We start from the raw sequence: 15416 nt of genomic DNA on the forward strand, positions 1-15416 counted from the left end.
AAATGTCAAATCATACACTGGAATAAAAATTCCCAATCCGAGCTCACACTGCACTTGTTCGTTATTATCCTATATTTATTTGTATACAGCAGTCAGAGTGGAGTTTTGAACAAGTAGACTAATCAAAGTTAAAGAGAGTGTAGTTGTTTGGATTTGAATACTTTTTTTCATTTAGTACTGTTTAAATATCAAACTATATGAGATCCAAGTCATTCACTTCTATTCATTTATTTATAGATATATAAATACTTTAACCCACCCTTCAAAATTCAGTTTGTCACACTATGCCTACAGTGATAAATACTTTTATGACACGTATACCATACGAAACATACTACATGGATGTGTTTCATAGCAGAACAGTCCGGTTATGTAATAATCAGTTGTCTCCCTTTGTATTGCAACCGCCATACGAATGAGTGTTGTCTCTTGTCTGTGCCAATCGTTCCTGGGTTGCCGTTAGGTTGACCTCTTGACATGATTATATCCACATGTATATTTTTCATAGACGAGGGCTAATGCTTGCTTCCCGATTGCTTAGAAAGTTATCTAGATATCGACTTTCTCGAAATATTGCCACATCTGAAGTGTGCCGGACTTCGACGATACTCCGCTTCGGCCAGAAACCTTTGACCGAGTGTCTCACGAGACCGAGTGTCACAGCTGGTGATCAAACAAGGCAATTTCGCAGCAACACCGATAATACGATGTCGACACAGAGAGGGTTATTTCCAGAAATAGAACCATTCGATTCTGGAAAACTCAAAGTATCGGAAATACACGACATTTATTATGAACAAAGTGGAAACAACGATGGAAATCCTGTTATATTCATGTAAGTATTGTGTGTCAATGGACGTATCTCGGATGTTACATCTACTTTCACTTTGTACTTTGACCTTTTGTATTTCCATGTTGGAACGATATATTGGAAATAAGCAAATACAGATTATATATATATTCATAGTCATGGAGGCCCCGGTGGTGGCACCTCTTCCCGAGACAGACGATATTTTGACCCGAAAGCATACAGAATTATTCTTTTTGACCAGAGAGGAGCTGGAAAGTCTACACCTTCGGCAGAATTAAGAGTATGTTAACAATTATATATGTGTGAATTAATCCAACTGCAGTATGGAACTAACTTGATAACCACTACACTTTTAGTGGTATTTTTTAGATGTATATAATTGTACCCGTGCATTTGTAAGGCCACAACATACATATACACTGTGGAGTTACACTGTACACTCTCTAGGCCTCTGTACTACACATTGTATATGTACACTGTACAGCTACAATGTACACACTCTAGGCCTCCCTAATACACAATGTATATGTACACTGTATACTCTATAGAACTCTGTACTACACAATGTATATGTACACTGTACAGCAACATTGTACACTCTCTAGTCCTCTGTACTACACAATGTATATGTACACTGTACAGTTACAATGTACACACTCTAGGCCTCTGTAATACACAATGTATATGTACACTGTACAACTACAATGTACACTCTCTAGTCCACTGTACTACACAATGTATATGTACACTGTGTAGCTAAAATGTACACTCTCTAAGCCTCTGTACTACACATTGTATATGTACACTGTACAGCTACAATGTACACTCTCTAGGTCTCTGTACTAGACCTCTGTACTACACAATGTATATGTACACTGTACACTCTCTAGACCTCTGTACTACACAATGTATATGTACACTGTACACTCTCTAGACCTCTGTACTACACAATGTATATGTAGTTTGTATTTGATGTATGATCTGTGCATTGTATTACAAAGTATAAATGGAACATCTTGAAGAAAGCAGTAGGAACTCGTGGTTGACAGTGACAAAAGCTTAAAGGTGAACGAAATGCACTTTTGTTTTTGTAAATTTCCTTATTTATGACGTTCCCTGGTTATTAAATTTAATATATTTATAACTTTCAAAGGTTATATGTGTATCGTTTATCTCGAAATGTTGACATAATAAATGTTCGGTTGAAATCGTATCAAAGAATCTTGCCTGAGTTATCGTCCGTGAATTCGAAACCGCTGTGACGTCATAAGTGACAATCGCCGATCCAACGAAACTTGATTATGGCGCACGTATATAACTCCGATTGTAGCGACAGTGACGATATCCCAGAGGTTTCATTCACGCTATGTATCCATCCATATGTATGAAACTGAGACATCGAACAATGACGATCATATCGACTCAGATTCGTCAGATTGTTCCGAGGAACTGCATATAAGAGGTGACGAGGATGACGAAGATAGCATGGTTTCCGATCAACCTGTCGGAGAATGGTTAGTTTTCATTGCAACTACACGACTTTATTGTTGTTCAGATTTCGATAATTGTATGTCATCTATAAACTATTCAATTTTTTAAAAAATTTTCTATCGTCAAAACAAAAGCGGAAAAAATACGTATTTGTTTACCGCTTTATCCGCCGGTAAGCAAGGCATTCTTCCGTTTATTGTTCATATACCAACAGGTCTACTGATCATTAACATTGTCATGAAATCAATATGTTTATGAAATCATTTGTTTTTCTTCATTAGTTTGTATTGATATAATTTTTCAAACAGTTTACGTTCTCCTGTTGTGTACATTTTCATTCACTTTGACTCTTCTGTTTGTACATTTTACCTCTTTCCTGCAAGTATTTTAGTACGTGAACGATGTACTTTCCAGCAGAAACAACATGACACATGCTCATTATTTTACGATTATATTTATTAATCAGAACATTATAGTACCTCAAATGCATTATGATAAATAAAAAGTCAATGGATGGCTGCATAATAACTTTTTACTTTATGTACAATTTGTTCTTTAATAACATTTTCAAGATATCTTACAATATATTACACTATAAATCTATACATTTCGTTTCAGGTGTTCCTGTAACATGTGTTCCCATATGTCCACTGAGGACGAAAGAAAATGCTGTCAGGACATGAGCATATTAGAAGAAAAGTTGACCGACATCGGCTGTTTCATCCAACATGAAGGGTTTATTGCGAATTGTCTAAACATGCATGTCCTGGAAACATCCTATTATGAATATGCTGAAACACACGGCCCAGGAAGACAAGAAGACATTCACAGGTATATAATGTAAATGACAATTTAAATGAACATCTTTGTCTCACAGATTATATACAACATTGGTACCCTCTATTACTAATCAAACCCCTACATTGCATACCTAACTAAATAATTAATTCCTATATTTCATTAATGGATTAGCAATAAATTTTGACCAAAGTCCATTTTGTAGCACTTAAATTACACTGCAAATACTTGTATATATGCCTACATGTACCAGTGTCTTCAAACTTAAGAAATTTTTGTCACTTCAGGAAGTATCGGCTTGTAGCATATCGTCGCTTCATCAGATGGACAAGGAAAGTTCTAGGGGAAAAAAATCGACAGGTCATACCATCATGTGCTGTGACTACGATACGGAAACAATTTCCATCACAACAATATACTGGTTTCAAGTACCCTCGTTTCTGACATAGCTCGTAAATCTCTGACAATGGTTATGGATGATAACATCTCTGTCAAAATTCCCCATGGCACTGCGGAGTTGACTTGCAATGGAAGGAGGGGGAGCATCCATTTCCTCAAAAAGAGCTGTTTCAGCCTGTTGGATGGTTGTGAATTGTAGCCTTCTGACTACAACCTCCTCCATCAACTCTTTGATGTAATCTGTTGACAAGTTGACATTAACAGTTTAATGCAGAACAAGAACAATAAAAACTATAACTTGAATGGTCACAGTCATAATGAAGTGTCTTGTTATTGCCATCTAATTTGTTATACCAGGTAGTTATGTTGGTATGTTATAAAATACCAGTAAGTTTCTCTAAACATTGTTTAGATTTATCTAAAATAAAACAGTGAAAATGATTTACGTCAATAAAATGGATGATATTAATATACTTTTATATTTAAAATCTCTCATTAATTTTTTTGTTAAAATATCAATGCAGGTAAATAAAATAAACATACTGAAGTTCTGTTTGACTTTAATCTCCTTTGGGACAGCATCCCCTTTTCTTCCTTTTAGGAAAGCAATTCTGTATCTGGCAGTCCCATCCTCCAGAGTTGCTTGTGGTCTACAACTATTTGAGTTGAAATGAAGAGCTGCCAGGCAAAGTCTGAAAAATGGTAGTACAGTCTGTGTTAAACAAATGTAGTCCAGTCTGTGCAGAATTGTAAATGAACAGTATTCAATAAGGTACCATATCTTGTGAATGTATTCATTATGGTACTGTATTTATCAGGTAATAAGCCCACGCCTAGTAATAAGCCCATCCATGTCTTTTTCTTAGATTTCAAATTCACTGTCCTATACAAACTATATCCCTGCAATAAGCCCCCCCCCCCCCCCCCCCATCTGTTGATCAAATATTAGACACTGGCCCCTAGGCTTATTGCAGGATAAATACAGTATCATATCAGGACCATAGTGATGTATTCCTGATGTTTCATTTTTATCAGCACTGCATCAGATTTTTATGAGTATATCTCACCTTGCTTTCATCTGATTGTAAAAGAAATGGCTGACCTTTGGTGCAAAAAAGTTCACCACATTGTGGAAGGATTCCAAGCATGATGTCTGATGTGCTGGGGACAACTTTCCAACATCTTTCAACAGGAGTTTCCCACATAAAATCTTTTCCATTTCCCGGAATATTTTGCTTCCTGAAACAAAAGGGCAGAAGTAAAAATACTTAATGAGTAATATGTATAATTAGAAAAAAGCATGTTATTTGAAAAGTATTACAAATTCTTCATATGATAATGGTAAATATCTTATTAACACTGGACTCCTACCATAAAAATCTTATTATCTATAATCTCAATTAGTATCATATAATTACCTGGCTTGATCCACTTTCTTGAGATGTCCCCATGCTCACATGAATGGAAAAGATCTCCATGCCCCTCGTGAATATTAGTGACATGGTTCAGGATACTTGTCCATTTTTGTCGTACAAGTTCTGCATTCCCTCCACTGCTAGCAGCACACCAATAAGCATGGTTGCTTATGGATCTGGCCCATTCTCCAGCCATTTTGTACTTCTTGGACTTTCCAAGAGCTTCTAGTTTCTTGTAGACACCTTTGTAAAATAAGAAATTCATTAGCAATTTAATAGTTATTAATTTTTATATATATTCTAGAGTCATGGATAGTAACTGACTAAATATGTACGGAGCGGGGTGATGGGGGGAGGGGGGGGGGGCTTATTACCCAGCATGGGCTTATTGCTAATTCAGGTGAAATGGAAAAAAAAACCACCTATATATAGCTAGCAATTAATGCATGGAAACATACCCAAGTAAGTGCTTACCCTTTGCAACATGCCAAACATCAAACCAATGGTTTATGTCTGGATGGTCACTTTTCATCAGCTTTTTGACTTGGCAGTGTCTGTCAGTCACCAAATCAGATATTGGTATGTCCTTATCTTTTAAGAATTGGAAGCAGCGCTTCAGTCCTTCCAGTTCCATTGCATATGAATTTTTCACTTCATTTGACTGTAATGTAATTAACATGGGTATTAATGAACTGAAAAATGATTTAAAACAGTTTTCTCCCTTTCCATAATATTGATTAATAAATGCATACATATAAAAAGTCTACATTTAATTACCTGGACAAGCTGAATATCCACCACTTTGGCAGTTTCTACATCCATGAGTGTGTAGGATCCGTATTTTGCAGTGTGTCCTGGGGAACTGCATCTGGCATCACCACCTAGTTTCAAGGAACTGCCACTGTTTTTGATGTCATTTAAATATACTGATTGCTGATGTTGCCAGCATGATAATGTGGATGGTACAATGTAGGTCCTCTGCAGTTTGTTGTATGCAGTTAGGCTAAGACCTAAAATTCCTGAATGGCTCATAAAGTTAAATGTTTTCACAGGACTGTTCCCACTAAAAAATATCCCACAGGCGATCACCAAATTTCCCCAGGGCAGTGAATTTGAAAATGGCTGGCTCCGCCATTTTCTGATAAATCCACAGACACATCTACTTGTTACACAAACACAAGTACCAACTGTTGTTTTGATGCGTTGCAAGTTGCTCCTGCTGTAGACAGCACATATGTCTAGCAGTTCAAAGAGACATTGTTCAAACACAACATACTTGTGCGCTTTGTCTGGATCTGTGTCCTCACTGTCCAATTCATGTGTTGTTGTGACATTGTCTTCCAAATCTGAATACTCCTCCAGATCTTCTAATGGACTCCATTCTGAATCATTGTCCTGATCTGGTAGAGAAATATCCATGTCACTCTCATCATCAGAATAATTTTCCCTATCTTTCTGGGTGGTGTTGTATCTGTGGCATTGAATGGATGTAGACACAGTCTGGCATGTGGCCTGTACCCCACAAGATGTAACTGAAGTCTTCATTTCTGATATTTTTGTCTGTAGACTAACATGACGACGTTTCTGGAGAAAAAAAGAAATATTAATCAATTGCTGTGAACTCTAAAATAATCTATATTGCCTGAACATTCCAATCTATTGATTCACATCTATTATTTGAATAGCCATGTAATTCATATGAAACTAATTTTATATGTTAATGATGTTATTAACACTTCTATTTCAGTAGTCTTTGATGGGCAATACATATTGAACCTACTTACACTATGAGATGGTCATATAATTTGAAAACATATAATGACCAAGAATTATAATATAGATGTACTTTTCTGTATTTTATCATAAATTTTATTGCATCACAATCCATTTTCAAGAGGAGATCTAGAAATACATGTCCGGTATATGTAAGTGCATGGCCTTCATAAATATGCTGGGTGAAATTATATATACCGGATAGGGGGTAGGGGCTGGTATATGTGTACCCAAAAAGCATTCAGAGAATACCATAATAGTATATATTACATGTACATACTGTTAGGTTGTATGACGTCTGACAGCCAACATTGTATGTCTGTAGTGGATCATCCGGTCCTACACATTTATCTACAGTACTTCTTTGATCAGAAGTCTGTGTCTCCATGTGCACCTGATTTGCATGGTACTTGATTTGTTCAGACGTGTAATTTGTACTAATCTGCTGTTCATTTGTTACGTCTGCCAAAATCTACAAACAAAAAAAAAGAAAAAGGATAAACAACTGAACAAACAAGTGGAATACATTGTATGTGCCAGTAATATCAGAAAGGCGGGAATTTTTAAATATTACGTAATACTACCATTGTTAATACAACTGATGCATTTATTTACCTCGAGACGTCATCTTTTCTGGACTGCTGTGCTAGGCCTAGACCGACTTCTGCTCGGAGTTGTTTCGACTGGATAGTGTTGGTCATTCTGGGCATTGGCAGGACTGGTACCGCTGTCTTTGGTCTGGATGGGAGTGGTAGGCCTAGATTTCGGCGAATAATAAAAAATTGTGGGAATTGACCCTGGTTTTAACGATTTTCGACCCGGTGTGAAACGAAGTTATTCCAAAAGACGTCGATCGTAGGTGAAGCAGTCGTCCGCAAAATGGCTCTCACACAATCAGGTGTGGTCGCTTGGAGAAAAATTGTCTCTCTTGAGCTTAATTTTCCACGCATTCCGAAGCTTTTTATCCCGGGGAAAAGCGAATAAACTTACTTTCTGTCCACGATTGCTACTGTTGTTACAATTGAGGGCTGCACATTGTACCATGTTGACATCTGGCGTTTGTTTACAATTTTCCTGCTTGACAGATAGCGCGGATTTTTTTTTGCAACGAGAGCGTTTGTCACATATGACGTCACGGATAAGGGCGATAACTCAGTCAAGGCCTTTGTGTTTCGCAAGATCGACCGAAGAACAGCATTTTTTAAAAACTCAATTTACTTACCAAACTCGCCAAATTTGTGTAAAATAGCACGTTTTGGTTTTTTATGATACTTTTATAACACTCTGGCAGCATCGGCAGTTATTTGATTGATTTTGGCTTTCTGTCACCTTTAATACAGCAAAATAATCACGGTGCACTTAACGGTCTTAAAATAACAAAAGGGTATTGAAATTAATTATTTCAATAAATGTTTTAATTAAAATCATTCACTAACTTAAGATAAATTACTCGATAGATATGAAATTTCAGGTTTTAATTGGACTTAGGCGTGCTTGTTAAAACAAACATACAATTGAAAATCAATCATGCCTTTTATTTGGTTTTACTTTAACATATATGTACATTAAGAAGTCTTCATAGATTAGTTTTTAGTACATCAGGTCAAATCATCTGAAAACCTAGTTTTCTATTTAGCTTCAAACTGTCATCATAGCTTCATAAATGTGGCCCACCAACTCTTAATCACTGTATGTGTTGATGTCCTAGCTGTGGTGTTGACCCATATCTATGACCTACATGTAGCTGTCTTGACACCTCTCTATGACCTAGCTGTGGTGTTTACCTCTAATTGTGAGTTAATTGTGGTGTTGAACCTACATCGTATGACATGTCTGAAGTGATCTGACCTCATTATGTCATCTAGCTATATTGTTATCCTCTTTCTATAACTTGAATGATGTTGATTTCTATCGTCACCATAAAGCTGTTGACCTAAACATGTGATCTTGCTGTGATGTTGACCTCAAATTGTGACTTAGCTGTGGTGCTGACCTCTTATTATGACCTAACTGTGGTGTTGACCTCAAATTGTGACCTTGCTTTGGTGTTGACCTGAAATTGTGACCTTGCTGTGGTGTTGACCTTAAATTGTGACCTTGCTGTGGTGTTGACCTCCCTGGTAACCATGTTCATTGCAGATCACTGAGTAATTTTTGCCCTGTTAAATATTTTTGCCTTGTTAAATATTTTTGCCCTTTTCATCCACGAACAAGAAGGGTGAATTTAAAAAAGAAGTGTTACTTGTATAAAACCATTTTGAATAATCCTCATAGGGTGTAAAGAATATGAGGCAAATTCTTGATAGTTGGTTCCAGGGCAAAAATAAACTGGTATATCATATTAAAAAGAAAATTGAACTTCAATTAGATCTAACAATTATCCTTGACTACTAAATGTGTTCTGGTGATTTATACATTTGTATGTTAATGTGGAATACTTTGAAACTAAGAAACATCTTATTCCCATTTTGAAATGTTTCAGGATTGCAAAAGAAAAGCAAGATAATGTGTAGTGGCTAAAATCATAAAGGGTACTCCAATGTTGGTCTATTCTCACGTTAAGTTCGTAATCATATTTCACATTTGTCACCAAGTGATCTGAAAAATTCTCCATATACATGTATGTGTAAACTGGAAATATAGATTAACATCTTCTGTATGTTGACAGGAAAACACAACCTGGGACCTTGTCGAGGATATAGAGCATTTGAGAAAACACCTGGGAATTAATAAATGGGTAGTGTTTGGAGGTAGCTGGGGATCCACGCTGTCTTTAACATATGCTGAAACACACCCAGATCGTGTGAAGGCACTTGTCCTCCGAGGAATTTTCAATCTACGCAGGTAACTATTCATTTATTGCTTGAGATATGGATTTTAGATCATATTTATATTCAGAAAGTAGAAGTTTCAATAGAAATAACATCAACAAAAGTTTTATATGATAATGAGAAAGCATTTCATGGTTTGATAATTGAGGTTTTTCAGAGAAATTGTAAAACATGTACAATATATAATAACATTAACAAAAGTTATTTACCGGTATGGATATTCCTTAAATATTAAAGTAGTTTTCAGTTTGTTTCAACAAGTTGAAGAGTACTTCTGTGAAACCTCTCTGCAGCATGTCAACCAAACTTACATGGTTGATGTATCTCTCTACAGGGACTGGATCTCATCAACATTTCATGCTTGACTTACTCCATATGTTGGAGTTAAATAGATGAAAAAAGAAAAAAAAACCCATAAACTGATAGATCTAAGATAGTGCAATGCTGGCTTCTGCTACTAAAATATATGGGACATCAGTTAAATCTTATACTATGTAATGATCATTGGGGATGAAAAGGTTGAGCTTTATGTCTGTCTTCAGTTTGAAAAATATGTATTCTATAGTTAAACAATATTTCACATATTAGGAATATGAAAAAAAACCAATTCTATCAATTCCTTGCAATCTATTTATGATAACTTAACGTTATTTCACATTGATGTGGTATGATATGATGCAAATTGTTTTTTTTAATTTTTTATCACAAAAGTAACATGTTTCGTGTTTCAGGCGGGAATTGCTATGGTTTAACCAGGATGGGGCAAACCATTTATTTCCTGATCATTGGGAAAGTTACCTGGCTCCTATACCAGAGGTAAACATTTGCTTAAACTGTAGATAATTTCTGTCTATCGAGCTGAAATAAGTATCATTATATATGTGTCCTGAATGTTTCAGATATGACTAATCAGACAGGCTCTTTTAAGTGGTGTGTGTTATAAAAGCACACTGTTTATCAATCACTGCTGAAGGTTACTGACCTAATGTCAAGGTTAAAGGTTCAAAGGATGTAGTCAAATTAACGGTATCATTGTTTATGTACATGTATTTACTAACAATGTTTTGAATGGTTTAACACTTTTCTATGACATCAATTGATGATGATTGAATTCAAACAAAGATGTGTGTGGTCTGAGGTGAAGGTTTCAATATCAAGGTCAAAGTCACATTCTTTTACTCATTTTTAGTCCCCCCAACTGGGAACCTGGGTGTAGGGGTAATATCATTTTATGTTGTGTACATCTTTCAGTCCGCTATCTTGTTTTGGCAGTCTGTCTTCTATACTTTTTGTCACTGAAACTTCATACAAGGGGTGTTGGTTCACCATGGTGAGATGGTTTGTCATGTACCAGAATTAGGTCACTCTGGCTATATCCGGCTTTGATACAATGGGTCTGCACAATTACAAGGTCAAGGACATGTTTGTTGATAAGCAAATCAAGCTGGGTTAGAAAAAAATCCACTTAGGTCCATAAATAAGGTGTTCAGGTGATAAAGTTCTTTTCAGCCTTTTCAATCCTAATAAAGAAGGACTTCTGGGATAGATGAAGTACTCTTGAACCAGCCCCTTACAGATAGATAAACTTTTCATGAATCAGGTCTTTAGGGACAAATGAAAACAGCTATTGGCAATATAGTCCATATGAACCAGCTCTTAAGGATAGATTTATGTTGTCATGAACCAGCTGTTTAGAATATAATACATTGTCCTGAACCAGCTCAGTAGAATAGATTATGGTGTCATTAACCAGCTGTTTAGAATATAATACATTGTCCTAAACCAGCTCATTTGAATAAATTTCATTGTCATGAACCAGCTCAGTAAAATAGATTACGTTGTCATGAACCAGCCTTGTTGGATATATAACATTGTCACGAAACAGCTCAGTAGGGAAAGATCATGTTGTCATGAACCAGCTCATTAGAATATATTACATTGTCATGAACCAACTCAGTAGAATATAGTACGTTGTCTTGAACTAGCTCTTTAGGATATATAAATTTGGCATGACCCAGCTCATAAGGGAAATATTATGTTGTCATGAACCAGCTCATATGATTAGATTTCATTGTCATGAACCAGTTCATTAGAATAGATTAGTTGTCATGAACCATCTCATTAGAATAGATATTATGTTGTCATGAACCATCTCATTAGAATATATTATGTTGTCATGAACCATCTCATTAGAATATATTACGTTGTCATGAACCAGCGCAGTAGAATATATTATGTTGTCATAAACCAGCTCAGTAGAATAGATTATAATGTCATGAACCAGCTCAGTAGAATAGATTACCTTGTCATGAAGCAGCTCAGTACAATATATTATGTTGTCATAAACCAGCTCAGTAGAATATATTATGTTGTCATAAACCAGCTCAGTAGAATAGATTATAATGTCATGAACCAGCTCAGTAGAATAGATTACGTTGTCATGAACCAGCTCAGTACAATATATTATGTTGTCATAAACCAGTTCAGTAGAATATATTATGTTGTCATAAACCAGCTCAGTAGAATAGATTATAATGTCATGAATCAGCTCAGTAGAATAGATTACGTTGTCATGAACCAGCTCAGTACAATATATTATGTTGTCATAAACCAGCTCAGTAAAATATATTATAATGTCATGAACCAGCTCAGTAGAATAGATTATTTCGTCATGAACCAGCTCATTAAGATATTTTACGTTGCCACGAACCTGCTCTATAGAATATATTATGTTGTCATTAACCAGCTCAGTAGAATATATTATAATGTCTTGAACCAGCTCATTAAAATAGATTATGTTGTCACGAGTGAACGAGCTCATTAGAATAGATTGCATTGTCATGAACCATCTCATAGAAAAAGTCCCAGTGACTGCTTTATAAAACCGAAAAAAATACCTATGAACCAGCTCTTGAGATATAGAAAAAGTCATCATGCACCAGCTCTTTAGTGATCGAAAAAAATCCTTATGTGCCACCTCTTGAGAGATAAAGTCCTCATGAACCAGCTCTTGAGAGATAAAATAAATTCTTATGTACCAGCTGTTTAGAGAAAGAGAAAGGTCCTATCAGAAACAGAAAAAAGTCCTATTGTACCAGCTCCTCAGATAAAGAAAAATATCCTCATAAACCAGCTTTTCACGGGATTCATGTTTTCTATCTGACCAGGGCGAAAGAGGAGATCTAATGGGTGCTTACTATAGACATCTGACCAGTGATGATGAAGAAAAGCGCATCAAAGCAGCCAAGGCTTGGAGTAAATGGGAAATGGCCACATCCCGCTTGTTAGTGGATGATGACCTATTAAAGAGAGCTGAGGGAGACATATGGTCACAACAGTTCGCCAGGATTGAAAGGTAACAGGGCTTGACCATCAATCTCTAAATTTTCATTTCAGCTTCTTTAAAGTGGTGATCGTTTTCTTATTTTATGACAGTTGGCTCCTGATGCTAATAAAGCATGATGTTTCATTATATCTATATTGATTTAGATATATACTATAAAATGTCTCAATAAGAATCGTTTGGTAATATTTGTTGATCATAATATATGTTGACATTCTTAGATGTTTTACAAAATATGGATTCTGTTGGTGTTTACTAGATATATTATGTTACGGATGCCGTATTTTTGCATCAAGTAAAACGTGTGTGAGATTGACCTAAAACGAAAATCTAAACAATGTACAGGTCATAAATTAAATTAGATGTTATGTATATATGTGAAGTTTTAGGCCGTTAATTAGATGAAGGATTTTATTAAAGACAACCTTATTATATTTGTTTTTACCGTTTTTTATAGTCATTACTTTGTACATGGAGGATGGTTCAAGACCGATACTCAAATTTTAGACGATGTGGAGAAAATTCGTCACATTCCAGCGACCATTATTCAAGGGCGTTATGATGTTGTTTGTCCGATGGAAACTGCCTGGTTACTTCATAAGGTAGGAATTTCCTAACGTTTTCATTTTAGATACAATGCATATTTAGATTCAACAACTAAGGATCACAGTTCGATTCATGATCCATTAAGATGATACTGTTTGAGCTTCCTAGCTGTAGATCTTTACTGACATACAGAAAAATAACCAAAAAATAATTTCTTATAGTACGTAATAGGAATAAAATATTAGATTATGTAATGTAAGTTAATGTTATTTGTCTGTTTAATTATAACACATATTGAATCATCACTGTAGTTTGGGTTTTATATTTTAGAAATTATTTTGTATTTTTTGTTTATTTCAAAATATATTTTCTGATGAACAGAAATGGCCAGAAGCTGACTTCCATGTAATACCTGATGCGGGACATTCCACAAAGGAAGCTGGTGTACTTCATCAGCTTGTAGAGGCCACGGACAAATACAAAAACATGTGACCTAGCTACTATAAAGCAGCCTTACATGTCCATAACATAGTTACTTTCAATTGCACATTTGTTTATTTTCATGTATATGTTTATTTAAACAAATAATTTGGTCATTTTGTGATGTCGAAATATCAGCGTCACTCGCCATTGTGTTTCTGTCATCTGAACGAGTATAATCCTTCATTTAACTTCAATGAACAACAAAATCTCCTTCTCAAAACTTCACACATCGGTATCGGGTCTACATGAAACTATTAAAACTGAAGAACAATTTTATTTATTTATTATTTTATATTTTTTTTTTTTCATATTTTTATCATACAACCTTAACCTTTTTGTTTGTAAGGTCGATAATAAGATTTATCTACCCAAGAAAATATATCGACCGAAGACAAAAGATCTTTAGATATTGAACCCGGAATACGTGCACATAGGTTGTGGGATTTCGTCTGAAATTGCTTTACTTCATACCCGTGGTTATAAAATGGCGTTTAAACTCGCCCCATCATTTTTCATTGAAGAAAAAGGATTGCTGAAAAAAAGAATTCTTTTATGTGTTTGTTCAATTAAATCTCGGATTTGAAAGGTAAGATTGATATATACTCAACAAAAAAAGAAAGGTTAACATGTTTCCTTGGCGAATACCTGTAAATGAGTGAAAACAAAATGACGTTTGCGCAATATTAGAAAATGGTAATGTTTTACATTATAAAATCCACGGGGGTTACCAAAATCATTCAAGCGTGAAAGTCTGTATTAGCGAAAGAGCTGCACGAGGTTTTCTGCGACTAACTTGTATCTTCGCTTGAATTTCATAAACATTCAAACTTACAACTGTTCCTTAGATTCTGAGGACTTAGAAATCACCGAATCTTGCTATCTATCAACTTTATCATTATGCCCCGGCTGTCACAACTACAGAGAGAAAAGGCTGTAGGCATGATCCAGGCTGGGGAGTCTCGCCGTCGAGTTGCACGGCATTTTGGTTGCAGTGTTAAGATAATTTGCCAGTTGGTAAGTCGTTGAAACCAAACTGGGTCAACATCCGATCGTCCCCGTAAAACAACCGCTAGGGATTACCGTCGTATACGATTGATACACTTGCGCAATCGATTCGTAACCGCAGTAGAGACTACAAGGACATTGTTTGGGCGTCGTATGTCTCCCCAAACAGTCCGCAACAGGTTGAGGGCCTAGCAATTGAAAGCGTGGCGTCCCTACACTGGACCCAATTTGTTGCGACGTCACCGTAATAATCGGCGTAACTGGACCCGTGTTCACCGTCGTTGGGCCTTACGACAATGGAACAATGTTCTGTTTTCAGATAAGTCCAGGTTTTGTCTGCAACACGGTGACGGAAGGCGCAGAGTGTGGAGGCGACGAGGGGAGCGTTTTGCGAACTGCTGCGCCGCAGAACGGGACCGCTTTGGCGGCGGAAGTGTAATGGTTTGGGGTGGTATTTGTGGGGGACCCGTACCAGGCTTGTTGTATTAAATAGCAATTTAACCGGCATTCGATATCGGGAC

At 36.0% G+C, this 15416-nt stretch overlaps 1 protein-coding gene and 1 pseudogene across 1 annotated transcript; both read left to right on the plus strand.

Annotated features, from left to right (window-relative positions):
* The first annotated feature begins 449 nt into the window (after window positions 1-449).
* LOC132543036 (probable proline iminopeptidase) lies at window positions 450-14161 on the plus strand. Its single transcript, XM_060206492.1, has 7 exons — window positions 450-835; window positions 968-1091; window positions 9356-9531; window positions 10250-10334; window positions 12686-12873; window positions 13319-13463; window positions 13789-14161. Exons 1-7 carry the CDS (start codon window positions 492-494, stop codon window positions 13897-13899), a joined length of 1173 nt encoding a protein of 390 aa, XP_060062475.1. The 5' UTR covers window positions 450-491; the 3' UTR covers window positions 13900-14161.
* LOC132543038 (P2X purinoceptor 7-like) lies at window positions 2113-3596 on the plus strand (annotated as a pseudogene).
* Window positions 14162-15416: the final 1255 nt, after the last annotated feature.

The sequence above is a fragment of the Ylistrum balloti genome, unplaced genomic scaffold, assembly GCF_031769215.1.
Source record: "Ylistrum balloti isolate Yb309-2 unplaced genomic scaffold, AGI_CSIRO_Ybal_v1 Utg369736, whole genome shotgun sequence".
Lineage (NCBI taxonomy): Eukaryota > Metazoa > Mollusca > Bivalvia > Pectinida > Pectinidae > Ylistrum > Ylistrum balloti.